We start from the raw sequence: 13,536 nt of genomic DNA on the forward strand, positions 1-13,536 counted from the left end.
CCCGGAGGTGCCTTTTACATGTCCGCCGGCGGAACATCAGCCCTCAGTGGCAAGTTCTCAAGGTTAATTTCTTGAACAAAGGAGGGGTAAGTTGCCGGCGCCAGACGGCGCTTCACAAGTTCAACAGTGTCGGACAAATTTTCAAATCGGATCGCCGGCCCGGACGGCCGTTAGAGCTTGATGACCTAAATCAACCTAAATACAAGTTACATATATGTTCGTCGTCTTTATACTGCAAGCATCTGAGATACAATAGACAATACAAAGAGTACCTTGTAGCAGACATTTTGAGGATACATGACGTGCGAAAATATCCCACTACTGATTCTGCCAGTACTCTCGCCAGGCTTTGCCACGATTCTCATCCACTTCCATTACACAGCGTTCCCCTCCCGCAACGCTCTTTACCTCGTACCAGACCAACCTCTTTTCCAGCCTGAGATCCATCGATTCCTGGAAATTCATCACTTCCAGAAATTGTAGCGACCGGATACCCGTAGTTATGCTCGCGGCCATATCTTTCGTGATGAAGTCTCTCGAGAAGAAGAGCACGCTCATGTACGCAATTTGCACCGACGCTAGACCTTTGCATAAAGCGGGCTATGGAAGTGAGTTCAGACTACGACGTGAGCACTATTCGACAAGAGAATCGCACCAATACGTCGGCTGCAGACACTTCAGGGAAGACCTGGCCGCTCGGAGGAGTGAGAAACTTTGAGTTGGGCGCTAGACATATTTCGAGGAACTTAAGCCTAGGGCATGCCCGAGCCACCCGTTCATAGAACCCGTTACTTGCCTGTGTGTGGAGGCATACGGATAGGGCAACTGGGGATGTGCGCTGCAGTGTCTCCAGGAGGTATTCCTCGAACTTCTCGACAGGCACTTTGAAAATAGAACCATTAATTCGAGGAAAGCATAAATCCAATCGCCGAACAGGACAGAAGACTCCTCGGTGAGCTACAGTGAGGAAGTCGCTCATAAGGCGGTCCAAAGAATCCCATTTTAGGGCAGCGCGAGGACCGCTCCATTGGCAAGGCATTAGAATAGAATATCCCTCCATCCAAATCAGAAGTCGTATATTGGGGAAGAGGTACGATAGCAAAGCAGCCGGTATTGCAATACCTTCCAGTATCAGCTCTTGCGTTCTGGGAAAACACGTCTTGACCTTAGATTTCCTTATGCCAGCTTCCATGGACGGTATTATCAGTTTCTTTTCCCTGAGCCACTCCATAAAAGATATCTGTTCACGAGTTCCCGAGGTGGCTCGCAGGTGGATGCCAGGAACGCCTTTGAGCTTCCATAAGACTCGTAGAATTGCCGGCCCTGGACCTGTTTCTCCAATACAGATGGACGTAAGGGACCCACAAGAGTGCGATAGGATATCTTTAATCCTGGGGCAAGTCGCTAGCAAGATGTCAAAGCCGGAGACTGAGAAATGGCGCAGGTTGGTAGCTTTAGCCAAGACCTCAGTGAGCATAGACAACGCAGCTTTGAGCGACTCGTCCGGGGGTTGATTCTGCAGCCAGACCTCTCGAAGGTTATACAGCGCCAGACTCCGCAGGTAAGTGCACCGGTCGACAGTGCCCTCTGACGACTTCTTAGTCTGTATCCAGCGGCAGAAGGCCAGGGTTTGGTTCGCGAAAGAAAGCGCGTCTTCTCCTTTAATAATAACGCCAGATGCAAGGAAGGGGACGCATAGTCGATGCATTCTTTTGGAGGTGGCAGAGCAACTGGCGAGTTCTTGAGGCAAGAGATACTGCAGAATTTCGGCCTGGACATCGTAGCTGACTTTCAAAAAGTTCATCGCCTTGCTCCGCGTCCAGTATCTCGACGTTGGAGCCGGAAAGAATATTGCAGTAGGCTGTACATTTGTCATCGTCAGGGATGGTAGAGGTTAACGTGCAGAAAGTTGTGGCACGGTGTGGCTCAATCAAGTCATTTGACCGCGTCCGGCTACTCGGTCTCCTGTCAAGTAACCGTTCATTCATACATAACATGTAACATAACTTGAAGCGTGTCTTTAAGCCTCTTAAACGCCGCACGTCGCCAGCTGGACGCGTCCGCCGTCTTCTAACTTTCAGGGACGCGCACAAACAAGCGAAAGTGGGCAGAAGACGCAGGCGATCAACATGGCTGAGCGCATTTCGCTGAAGTCGCGTCCTCTGGACCTGGTCTATTTCCTATTCTTCCTGGTAAGCATCATGAACTTGTCTTGCACCCGGCATCGAGCAAAAGCTGGAGTTCTTGTGTAGATGCATATTCCAGCGACCCTGCTAATTGACCTGCAAGCAATCTACCCCACGACGATGGTCCCGAAACTTATCGCCCAGCTGCCCGTATTCTACGTGCAGATGTCCGGGGACCCCTTGATCGGGGGCGGGATGGGATACTTTGGCACGAAGGAGACTTACGTCTGGTTCAAGACCTTCCTCTTCCTCGAAGCGTAAGTCTCACGTTGAATATTCCCGGCGCACTCTAAACGCTCGCTCCGCTAGAATATTCCAATTACCAGTGTTCGTACTCGGCGCTCGCGCTCTGTACAAAGGTACGTTTCACCCCCGTACTCAGATCCCCAACTGAGTGCGTCCCCAAGGAAACCGCTCTATATACCCCCTCCTGCTAATCTACGCCGCCTCCACTACCACCACCACCCTGCCCTGCCTCTCCGTAATCCTCACCACCCCGCTCGTCCAGACACCGTCCAGTGAGGCTCTCACATACGTGACTATCACGCCAGCGCAGCGCCTGCTCCTCTTATCGAGTTACTTGCCGTTCTTCTTACTCCCGCTGCTGATGACAGTGGACATGGCTATGCGCGTGTCTTCGCTGGTGAAGGCAGGACTAAGTGCTGAAACACAGAAAAAGACCACATAATCTGTATCCCGACTAGCATCCATTACTGGTGCCTTCTATTTGAACTGTACACAGATCATGCAGTAGGTCAATAGAGTACGGCCTATCTAACGAGCTCAAGTTCACATTTGCATACCACCACCGGAAATCTGGGGACTTGCTACGATCCAAGACATGAAGCATCACTCCTTGAGAATCCTCCAAATACTTTGGTGATCATTACGCAATATGTTCTAATCGTAAAGCAACATATCCTACAACAGGCGTTTCCTTCTAACTAAAACCCGTAACGTGGCAACAGGCTGACTCAAAAACAAGACCGAGCATAAATATCGGGTACAAGCATGAGAGTCCAGTGTCGTGAGAGGGGTGGCAAAGCTGGGGTTTACGCCCACTTCCCGAGGAGCGCCATGAGGCCGCACCCGAGGCACATGCAGACGATGGCGTAGGTGAGCTTCTTCGCGGAGGCCTTGGTCATCTCCTGGCTGAACAGGAACTCATGTGCCATGAGCTATAAACGCGCGCTCGTCAGCGTCCATTCATACTCGCACCCGAGAGGGGGAGAGGTGAACGTAATCTCACCTCGACGAGACCAGTGTAGATCAGGATACCCGCGCTGATGGAGTCCAAGACGCCGGAGGTGATACTAGCCCTAGGTGTATTGGGGTTGTACGACGAGCGGATCCCGAGGCCCGCGGCGATACCGATGGGAGTGGTCAGCCCGTACAGGATCGCGCCCACGACGGGGACGTAGTTGAGCCTGCTGGGCAGCTTCATGTACGCCAGCCGTGAGCCGAGACCAAGACCCTCGAACAGCTCTGCAGTGCTAAGTCAGCAACGTCGGAACGCAAGAGCGAGGGAATGTGTTTACGGTGGAAGACGATGACGACCAGGAGGGTGGTAAAATCGGGGTCGACGGCGAGCGTCATGCCGATCAGGACGCTGTGCAGGACGATACCGAACTCGAGAATACCGATGCCGATGATCTGGGCAGACGGGGTATCGAGTACGTTGCTCTTCATCGCGCCTGCCCTCAGGCCCTCCTTGTAGTCCGCGTCGACGTCGGAGAGCTGCGACTCGGAGTCGCTGATGGGCTTTTCGCGAGCGCCCTCCGTCACTTCGCCATGCTGGTGCTCGGGGCCGGGCTCTCCTGAACCAAAGCCGTGGTTGTGCATGTCTGTCGCGATGCCGAGTTTCGCGAGTTTCGCGCTGCCCCAGCGGAACGCGATCAGTTCGACGATGAAGATTGCGAAGATGCTGATCAGACAGAAGGCGAGGGCATAGGGCTGCAGAGAGGTTACGATGACGGCATAGATGAAGGCAGGACTGTACTCACGTATTCGCTCCAGCTCTCATCCAGACACGCGTTACCCAGTTCCTGCAAGGCAGGGTCCAACAAATGGATGAAGGCGGTAGCGATCTGTGTCCAAAACGATAAGATATCAAGACATCGGGATTATCCACTGAGAGTTACTGACAATGACGCCAGAACCAAAGTACTTGGCGAATCTGAAAACGGCAAAGTCAGCGTTTGGATAAACACAGTACGCAACTGATACGCACTCAAAGACCGACTTCGGGATGCGCATCCATTTGGTCCTCCTCGCGATGACCGGGAAGAGCGCACCCGAGCTCGACGCTACCAGGATAATGAACACCGACGCGACCCTCAGGCCGAAGTAGGTGTCAGCTCCTCCGCCAGGGTCGCAGGAGACCGCGTCGCCAGAGTCGCTGGGGTCGGCACTTGCGGTGGGCGCGGCGTTCTCGGTACTCGACATTTTGAAGAGACGCTGTTGGTGGAGGCTAGTCGGTTATGAAAGGGAACAAACGACTAGGCACAGCTGGTATGTCTGAAGGAGTAACGAGCACAGGGACATATATACGGGGTGCCGTAGATATTACATTTCGGGACAGAAGAGCGTCCGCGCTGGGTGTTGATGTCAATTTTACCCGCGACTGGTGCGGTACCCCGCCAAAACAAATCCGGCTCCGGCGTCTGGCTCTCCTACTTGCCACCGGCACGCTTCGGACTCGTACACACCACGGCAGACATGACGGAGGCAGGCAAGTTCTAGGACTTGCGGAATGGTAACAATCGACCTTGATTTTCTTGAAATTTGTTGAAGCACTCACTGCCCTGACGACGGTTTGGTCGACGGATATGGTAAGTATGTTTGGACCAATCATATGCCGTGGGAACTGACCAATCAGAGCGGGAGAGTACCTTCGCAGTCGTCGAGACAGCCTGAGAGCGCTCCGTGTAAGTTGAACCAGGCACTGCTGTCACGTTGAATTCAATCATCTCTCTCAAAGCTATTGAGAGACTAAGTATCTCCAGCCAGAGACAATCAACATTGCTCACAGACTGCCAAAGCGGGGATATCATCAGGATATTTGGTCCGGAAAGGTTTGACATAGGTCAGTACAAGTAATTCTTACACGGTCAGAAGGGGCCAGCCCCACGTCCTGTCCAAGCATGCCGCACCGTGTTCCGGGAAAACGCCACAAAGACAAGGTACACACCCAGCATGCTCTGGCTTGCGCCCAGGGAGGAGCACCATCCGCTAAACGAAGGAGCACTTGTCTGCTTAACGGACAGCGCATAGCGCTGCGTACCGTGTCGGAAGGCTAGGGACCAGGCAAATTCAGCCTCGGCGACGCCATCCCTTGGGATACTTCGTGCCTCCGCTGTCAAAGCTGTGGCTTTCCCGCTGCCGCCGACTGCGAGGGTACCTGCCACCGTCGCCAAACATTCAATACCCTGGACTGATGCCACATCTAATCGGCTTGATCGCGATTACTTGGGCGTAGTAGCCTAAATGGTGGCACACGACGCACCAGCAGACACCGGAGGCCAACGCCGGTCAAATATTTACATACGTTTGCCCCAGCATATTTTCGATAGGCAGCCCATATAATGTTACAGTTCTTCGATTAACGGCCCTTGCACCTGACTCGGAGCCTTCTTTCTTTTCGCTCCCGCCATATCTTCTATTTCCCGCTTCGGATGAACGTCACCTTCCAGCGGCGCATCTTCGGTGTCCATCGCGTTGGACCGCGCCACTGCTTCATTGGCGAGGGCGTCGAGGATGAATGACGGAGTAGATAAGACATGCGCGGAGTAGAACGTGAGCTTATGTGTGACGTGGTTAGGTTTTGGCTTCGGTTTGGTATTAGCATGTCGAGGTGCGGCTGGACTGGTGACGTTCTTGTTCTCGAATAGAAGCGCCAGGTCCGAGAATACACGGAACACATTTGCATTTGGGTGGGTTCCCAGGAGGACAGTGTCGTTCCCAGCTTCTGGCGGCTGCACCTCGATCACTCTGCTGGGTCGCATAAGACGCGCGGTGTCACGGAGAAGCAGCGCGAAAAGCTTCGGCCTCATCTGTCCCTGAAACCAAGATAGCAATACTCAGTTTATATCTGATAACTCCTGCCACATTGATATTAGTATGCTATCTTGCGACTTACCTGGCCAAACCGGGACCATAGGTCTGTGACGACGCTACTCATATTCGGGTGAACCAGAGTCGACTTGCGGTCAACGAGGAACGGCACGAGGGAAGAGATGAGGCGCTGGGCCTCGGCGACGTCCAATGCGTCAGAGGCGGAGGAGAGGGGGGAGACGCTCAGGTGACGTGTGGCGTATGCGTATGCGATGCTACAATAAGTGAATTAGGCTTCGCGTTCGCATGTCAAACAGCGGGGAAATGACTGACCACATTGCACACGCGTTGTATAATAGTGATGTGCTGGAGCTTGACGGGGCCTTGACCATGCCCGAGGGAACGTGGAGGGTTATCGCGGGTCTCTTGCCGTACCGTTTTTGCAAGCGGTGATCAACGGGAGCGGGCGAAATACTGTCTTCAGTGATGACAGAGGCATCGGGATTCTCCCACCATGGCTCGGTGCGGACTTTTTCTAGCTCTTCGCTCGCCAGGAGTTGCTGGGCCAGCTCGCTGGTAGGATCGTCCAGCGCTTTGATAAATTTGTCTCGTTCTTCGGGCGTGAGCATGGACCACAGCTCGTCTGGGGATACTGACTCTGAAAGAAGGACCAGATCTCATTCAGTCCCTTCATCTCACGCGCACAGACGAATACGCACCGAGATCGACGTTGCCCAATCTGCTTGCAAGGTCGTCACCGTCCTCGTCGCCCTCAGCACCAGCCAACTCTTTCATGATATTGCCTTCGTCATCCAGTGTATCTTCTTCGAACCGCTTAAGTAGCTCCATCATCTTCAGACGCTCCTCGGCTGTCTTGGACGGCTCGGTTTTGATGTCTGTCTCGACCTGCTTGCGATAGAATGATTCTGAACATTCTGCGTGGGCCTGCTCATAGCTGTCAGCAGCCAGGTATACGACATAAGAGGATCAGCCAGAACGCACCTCGGAACGGAAACAAATCAGCGAACAGTATGTTACATTGCATTTCGGGCAAATATACTTTGAAAACTGTCGCCGACAGCTGGAGTGTCAGCAAACTTAGACTCCCGTAATATAAACGCCACACAATATGTACGCACATCCCGCAAGGAATCTGGTTGAGGGGTTCAGCAGGCGCACTCGAGTTTGAGGCCATAAGCACAAGTGCGATTCCCGAAGCAGAAGCGATCGAGATCAAAGCGCGATTTCAAAGTCCGACGAAATTTCGTCCTCACTGTGCCAAACGACCTCGGCACCGCACTGCACGATGGTCGAAGGACGGCTCGTTGACGCCAAGGCTACGTTTGCGCAATTCTCGCATCTCCTCGATGCGCGCCTCCTCCGTGCCCTCGCCGACATGGGCTTTGCGCGCCCGACGCTCGTCCAGGCGAAGGCGATCCCGCTCGCGCTCGAGAGCCGCGATATCCTAGCGCGGGCTCGGACAGGGAGCGGGAAGACGGCGGCGTACTGTCTGCCGGTGGTGCAGAAGATCTTGAATGCTAAAGCTGTGGGTATGTCTCGCGTGCTAGTGCTCCCATACTGATGCTCATTATGCTGCGGCGGGCAGAATTTGGGCGCGGACGATGAGAGTAGGCAGGCTACGAGGGGGTTGATCCTTGTGCCCACGAGGGAGCTTGCGGAGCAGGTTTCTGCGTATCTGCGCGGGCTGCTGGTGTATTGCGAGAATGAGGTCGGGATCGCGAACGTAGCTGGAGGGACTATGACGCATTTACAGCGGTATGTTTCACATTCCATTGCAGCCAGTCCTGCAGTCTTACGGTGTATCTGCGTAGGACATTGCTCGCCGACCGGCCGGATATTGTGATTGGCACACCCTCCCGCGTATTGAGCTTACTTCAATCGAAGGTTGGCGTCTCATCCCTGTTCTATGTGGCGTATTGACACAGTTACTCAGGCTCTGTTGCTGAGCTCCTTAGACTCCTTGGTTATTGATGAGGCTGACCTCGTGTTATCCTACGGCCACGACGAAGATGTAAGACAAATATTCTCAGGAGGCTATCTGCCCAAGGTTTTCCAGTCATACTTGATGAGTGCAACAATGACGGAGGACGTCGAGATGCTGAAGGGGCTTGCACTCAGGAATCCTGTACGTTGCTTACACGAGTTCGCGCTGTTCGTTGCGCAGTCTCACCGCTTCGCAGGCCATCTTGAAGCTAGAGGAAGATGAAGATGAAGCGGCTAATTTAAGCCAATATTCGGTCCGGTGAGCGAGTCAATCTAAAACTAACAGAACTAAATATTGATAACGAACTTAGATGCTCGGAAGTGGACAAATTCCTGCTGACGTACATTATCCTCAAACTGAAGCTCATCAAGGGAAAATGCATCATCTTTGTAAACGATGTCGACCGCTGTTATCGCCTCAAGCTCTTCCTGGAACAGTTTTCAATCAAGAGCTGCGTCCTAAATTCGGAGCTGCCATTGAATTCCAGGTTCGCACCTTAATCTTGCGAATCTCTGAGTAATACCCATGTAACATGTCTATGCTATCAGATACCACACAGTCCAGGAATTTAACAAGGGCGTCTATGATTACATTATAGCCGCTGATGAAGGAGGAAAGGGGGAACGGGACTCCGATGACGAACAGGAGGAGGAAGGAGATCACTCGGAGGCCGAGGACGAAGATGAATGTAAGTTAGCTTCTTCCCAAGCTAATCTGATATTGACCCTCGTACGACTGTTATCGCCATATTTACAAAGTTGTGTCAACCCAACGTAAGGATGTAAACGACGCCACACCCGACGTTATGGACTCCCAACAACCAAGTAGCTCCAAGAAACGTAAGCGATCGAACGGCTCCCCAGCCCCGGAGGCATCGTCATCCTCTTCCAAGGCCCGCAAGCGGAACAAAACTCGCAAGAGCGGGGGCGACCGCGAGTACGGCGTGACGCGCGGCGTGGACTTCATCAACGTCTCGTGCGTGCTTAACTTCGACTTGCCCACCTCCGCGCGCTCGTACACGCACCGCGTCGGGCGGACCGCGCGCGCGGGGCGCACGGGTATGGCACTGTCGTTCGTCGTCCCGCGCGAGCAGTGGGGGAAGAACAAGGTTGTGGGCTGTCTCGAGAGCGCGAAGCACGACGAGGCGGTGTTTGCGCGGATTGAGAAGGAGCAGGGCGCGCGGGGGAGCAAGATCAAGGACTACAAGTTCGATACGAAGCAGGTAGAGGCGTTCAGGTACCGCATGGAGGACGCTTTGCGAGCGGTGACGCGGAGTGCGATCAAGGAAGCGAGGATTAAAGAGCTGAAAGCGGAGATTTTGAATTCTGATAAGCTCAAGGTGGGTTCTCTCGTTTTAGCTTTGAAGTTGGTTTTTGCTGAGCTGTTCCACTTCGTCAGGCGCATTTCGAAGATAACCCGCTCGACTTGGAGTATCTGCGTCATGACAAGCCGCTCCACCCAACGAGGGTACAGTCGCATATGAAACATGTGCCGAAATACCTTCTACCTAGGATAGCGCCAGTCGCTGGTGCAGACGGGGAGGTGCCTGTACAGCCAGACACTAGCGCTGAAAAGGAAACAGCGCCAGGGTTCGTCCCCTTCAAGAAGGACGCTGGGAGGGGACGCGGTAGAGGTAGGGGTAGAGGGCGGGGTGGGTTCGGGAGAGGGGGTAAGAAGAAATCGGACCCGCTCAAAAAATTCGGGCGGTAGCCACCGCCCCTCGTAGCCACATCCATTTGTCCCCGTGTCTCCCTGTAACACCCTTGATTTGCTCGATCTCTACATAGATGTCAGGAGCGAATAGTGCTTCCAGGCGTATGATTTTCGGCAGGTATTTAACTAGCGATACATCCAAGATAGATAGAATAAAGATGGATATAATTATACATTATATACTTCGGCGGCTCACGCCCGATCGTCAACACCCTCCTCCCATCCCTTCGCCCTCTCCACAGCCTTCTGCCACCCCGCCCAGCTCTTTTCCCTCTCCGCCTCCGCAAGCTTCGGCTCAAACTCGGTGTTGCCGCGCGTGTTGACCTCCGCGAGCGTCTCGGGCTTCGTGATGTCCCACCCGCAGAAGCGGATCGCGCTGCCCGCGAGCAGCGCCGAGCCGAGCGCGGTGCTCTCGCGCATCTCAGGGCGAATGACGCGGAAGCCGCCGACGTCCGCGAGGATCTCCATGCACACGTCGCCGTTGGTCATCCCGCCGTCGACCTTGAGGTGCTTCAGGTCCGTCTTGGAGTCGAGCTTCATCGACTCGATGACGGCGCGCGTCTGGAAGGCGTTCGCCTCGATGGTCGCGCGCGCGATGTGGCACGGCGTGGTGTAGGATGTGATACCTAGCATGCGATACACGTCAGCTCTGATGCTACAGGATTAAGCCGACTTGACGCACCGATGAGCAGCCCGGTCGCGCCTGGGTCCCAGTAGGGCGCGAGCAATCCCGAGAAGGCGGTGACAAAGTAGACGCCACCGGTGTTGGGGACCTGTGAGGCTAGTGTGTTGACCTCCGCAGCGGAGGAGATCATGTACATTGAGTCTCGTAGCCATTTCACTGCACTTCCAGCGACGGCGACTGCATAGGAGATAGCAAGTCAGAAGATGCGCTGCTACAGACAACGCAGGTTCACTTACTACTGCCTTCCAAAGCATATGCAGGCTTGGCGTCGGGTCCCGCTTGGTATGCGACCTATGTAGCGGGAGATAAAGTTAATCGATCCGAAGATGACACCTGGGAGATCAGACTCACAGTGCTCAACAGCCCATGCTCACTCTCCACAATATTCTCGCCAGTGCAGAACAGCAAGAAAGCACCCGTGCCATACGTACACTTCGCCTCGCCCTGCTTCAAGCACTTGTTGCCCACCAGCGCGCCCTGCTGGTCGCCGACCAGCCCGCCGAGAGGGACGCCCTTGAGCGGCCCGTACGCGATGTCGCCGACGACCTCGGACGAGCTCACGATGCGCGGCAGCATCGACTTCTTCGGGAAGCCGAAGAAGTCGAGGAGTTGCTGCGACCACTGCAGCGTGCGGATGTCCATGAAGAGCGTGCGCGAGGCGTTGGTCACTTCGGTGATGTGGATGCCTTTCTCGACGCCGCCGAGGAGGTTCTGAGGAGAAGGATGGGTCACGAGGGAAGGTGGGAGGTGGGGGGACGTACGTATGCAAGCCAGGATTCGACGGTACCAAAGAGGAGGTCGTCCTCCTCGTACGCCTTCTTCACGGCCTCGTGATGCTCGTACATCCATCGCAGCTTGATCGCGGAGAAGTATGTGGAGAGCGGGAGACCAGTTCTATTCACGATCACCTTTGTCAACACTTCCGCCCCGATGGAGTTCAGCGCATATACTGGGGGACTCACAATTCTCGGAGCGCCTTGACACCCTCATCGCCCTTCTTAACGCCAGATTCGAGTTTGATGCCGTGGTTTTTCAGCTGCTGCTCATAGTGCACAACCTGGTTCTTCGTGCGCGCATCGTCCCAGACGATCGCCCTGCAAAGGGGCTTACCCGTCTTGCGGCTCCATACGACGGTGGTCTCGCGCTGGTTGGTGATACCTGCGCATGCGCGTACGTGAGAGGCGCCATATTGAAAGCGTCCGAGAGTCGAGAACGAGAAGATCAATCAGGGGGGTTCCGAATCAGAATGCGGGGTAAGGAAGTTGGCATGTGATAAAGATAGATAGAGGGGAAGGCCGCACCAATGACCCTGATGCTGTCCTTGCTCCAACCGCCCTCCTCCAGGCGCTTGCAGGCCTCGCTGATACAGGCGTCGCAGCTCTCCTGGATCTCGGTTGCGTCGTGCTCGTGCCAGCTGCGGGCGATCATTAGATCAGTTCTCCTGTGTCAGTGCGATATATGAATGGGACGGACCCTGGCTCGGGGTAGTATTGCGGGAACTCGATCTGATGTTGGGCGACGATTTCCGCGTGCTTGTCGAAGACGATGAAGCGGGTAGAGCTGCACAATTGTTAGGTTGCAGCAGAAATAGGGGCTGATGAACGCCTACGTTGTGCCGCAGTCGAGCGACCCGACGAATTCACCTCTCTTGAGCTCGGGCATGGCGGTGGCAAAGCGGCGGCGACTGTGCAAGAAGGAGACGGAGGGGGGAAGAGGAGGAAAGTCAGTGTCAAGTGCCGGCAGCGTGCAATATTTATTAGACGATGACCTTGATAGCGCTGCCGCCGCCCGCCACACTTGCACCGGTCCGAATCGCCTTCCCGTCAGATGACGTCCGACGCTCAGCGGCGAGAGCCGGTCCGGCACGGAAAAGAGTACTGCACGCTGATTGCGCAAAAGGCACAGCGCATTCATGAGCTTTTGCAGCTGCGCTCGCCGTCGCCGGCGATGAAGACCACGGGTGCGCGCCCGCGGATGCAATCGAAAACGACGAGCAAGGGGCGAGGGCGCAGGTCACGGTGCTGGTCGAAACAACAATTCGTTAGCAAAATTGAGCGTGCGGGGTCGGCTCCGGGGTTGCCCACAGGCACAGTCCCCGGTTTGATCCTGCCGTGGGGCGCCGCCCGGCTGCCACAATTGGCCACAATGTCCGGCCGTCCTATGATCGACCATGCTGACCGACCACGACGGAACTCACCCCCGACGATAGCGGTCGGAGAAGAACAGGGAAAAGTATCATCAGGTTATCAGGGACGCTGACTTTCGAGCAAAACACCCTCGCCACATCAACCTGGCCGCTGTGGGGGCGGCGTTGCCCCGATGCGGGGAATAGTGCGCGGGGACGTATATGATATTGCTGGCAAGTGCTATACCATCTGGTCAGGGATCTTTGTCCCAGATCCGAGGCAGTTCCTCGCGGCTCAAGAAAGCGATACCGGACAGTGGATGACTTCCCGTAAGCCAAAATCCTAGATTTCGCAGTTCTAAACGCCATCAGCGTACCTGGTCACACTCGCTGCCACGGTGCAATGGCAAAATAGAACCGTTCCTCCCATCCGTAATGCCAGACCAACGCTCGACGACTGCAAGTCACGACCATGAGGTCGCTTTCCATTTATGGCGAGCGGATCGCTCAATTTGGCAGGTGCTGATGGCAGGTTTGATACGCGGACCTCACCCAAGGCTAAGCGAGCGTTTAGAGTCGTCTGGAGATTTGGAAAGGGGGGTCGACCCCCCCTGCTAGATTTAAAGTTTAGAGACGGTTTTTGCTCGACGAGCCTCATCAAAACTTGGTCTAAGCGAGAGCGTGACAAGACGGCATCTCGGCTTGATGCGTTTAGAGATTTAGAACTGCTCAAAACGCGTTCTAAATGCTTACGGGAAGTCATCCAGTC

General features: G+C 54.7%; 6 protein-coding genes across 6 annotated transcripts; 2 read left to right on the top strand and 4 right to left on the bottom strand.

Annotated features, from left to right (window-relative positions):
* Positions 1-318: 318 nt before the first annotated feature.
* GLOTRDRAFT_93028 (uncharacterized protein) lies at positions 319-1,876 on the bottom strand (the record flags this gene model as incomplete). Its single annotated transcript, XM_007867145.1, has 2 exons — positions 319-600; positions 656-1,876. The coding sequence occupies 2 exons, from the start codon at positions 1,874-1,876 to the stop codon at positions 319-321; spliced, it is 1,503 nt and encodes a 500-aa protein (XP_007865336.1).
* Positions 1,877-2,091: 215 nt separating this feature from the next.
* Positions 2,092-2,979, top strand: GLOTRDRAFT_60011 (uncharacterized protein). The gene is made up of 4 exons (XM_007867146.1): positions 2,092-2,192; positions 2,253-2,443; positions 2,496-2,545; positions 2,594-2,979. Exons 1-4 carry the CDS (start codon positions 2,130-2,132, stop codon positions 2,872-2,874), a joined length of 585 nt encoding a protein of 194 aa, XP_007865337.1. The 5' UTR covers positions 2,092-2,129; the 3' UTR covers positions 2,875-2,979.
* A 64-nt stretch (positions 2,980-3,043) lies between these two features.
* GLOTRDRAFT_138312 (ZIP zinc/iron transport family) lies at positions 3,044-4,655 on the bottom strand. The gene is made up of 6 exons (XM_007867147.1): positions 4,417-4,655; positions 4,332-4,362; positions 4,190-4,273; positions 3,725-4,139; positions 3,436-3,671; positions 3,044-3,364 (listed from the first exon to the last, which is right to left on the bottom strand). The coding sequence occupies exons 1-6, from the start codon at positions 4,629-4,631 to the stop codon at positions 3,239-3,241; spliced, it is 1,107 nt and encodes a 368-aa protein (XP_007865338.1). The 5' UTR covers positions 4,632-4,655; the 3' UTR covers positions 3,044-3,238.
* Positions 4,656-5,887: 1,232 nt separating this feature from the next.
* GLOTRDRAFT_28595 (uncharacterized protein) lies at positions 5,888-7,166 on the bottom strand (the record flags this gene model as incomplete). Its single annotated transcript, XM_007866568.1, has 4 exons — positions 5,888-6,244; positions 6,325-6,514; positions 6,573-6,897; positions 6,959-7,166. Coding segments are annotated over 4 exons (1,080 nt in total), but the record flags the coding sequence as incomplete, so codon positions are not given.
* A 379-nt stretch (positions 7,167-7,545) lies between these two features.
* On the top strand, positions 7,546-9,954 carry GLOTRDRAFT_75435 (P-loop containing nucleoside triphosphate hydrolase protein; the record flags this gene model as incomplete). The annotated part of the gene is made up of 9 exons (XM_007867148.1): positions 7,546-7,800; positions 7,846-8,015; positions 8,072-8,144; positions 8,194-8,385; positions 8,441-8,502; positions 8,555-8,731; positions 8,793-8,932; positions 9,108-9,583; positions 9,643-9,954. The coding sequence occupies 9 exons, from the start codon at positions 7,546-7,548 to the stop codon at positions 9,952-9,954; spliced, it is 1,857 nt and encodes a 618-aa protein (XP_007865339.1).
* A 195-nt stretch (positions 9,955-10,149) lies between these two features.
* On the bottom strand, positions 10,150-12,304 carry GLOTRDRAFT_128578 (glycerol kinase; the record flags this gene model as incomplete). Its single annotated transcript, XM_007867149.1, has 9 exons — positions 10,150-10,583; positions 10,640-10,819; positions 10,879-10,933; positions 10,994-11,353; positions 11,404-11,536; positions 11,605-11,800; positions 11,944-12,056; positions 12,116-12,202; positions 12,252-12,304. The coding sequence occupies 9 exons, from the start codon at positions 12,302-12,304 to the stop codon at positions 10,150-10,152; spliced, it is 1,611 nt and encodes a 536-aa protein (XP_007865340.1).
* Positions 12,305-13,536: the final 1,232 nt, after the last annotated feature.

Source organism: Gloeophyllum trabeum, assembly GCF_000344685.1.
Source record: "Gloeophyllum trabeum ATCC 11539 unplaced genomic scaffold GLOTRscaffold_00005, whole genome shotgun sequence".
NCBI classification, from domain to species: Eukaryota; Fungi; Basidiomycota; class Agaricomycetes; order Gloeophyllales; family Gloeophyllaceae; genus Gloeophyllum; species Gloeophyllum trabeum.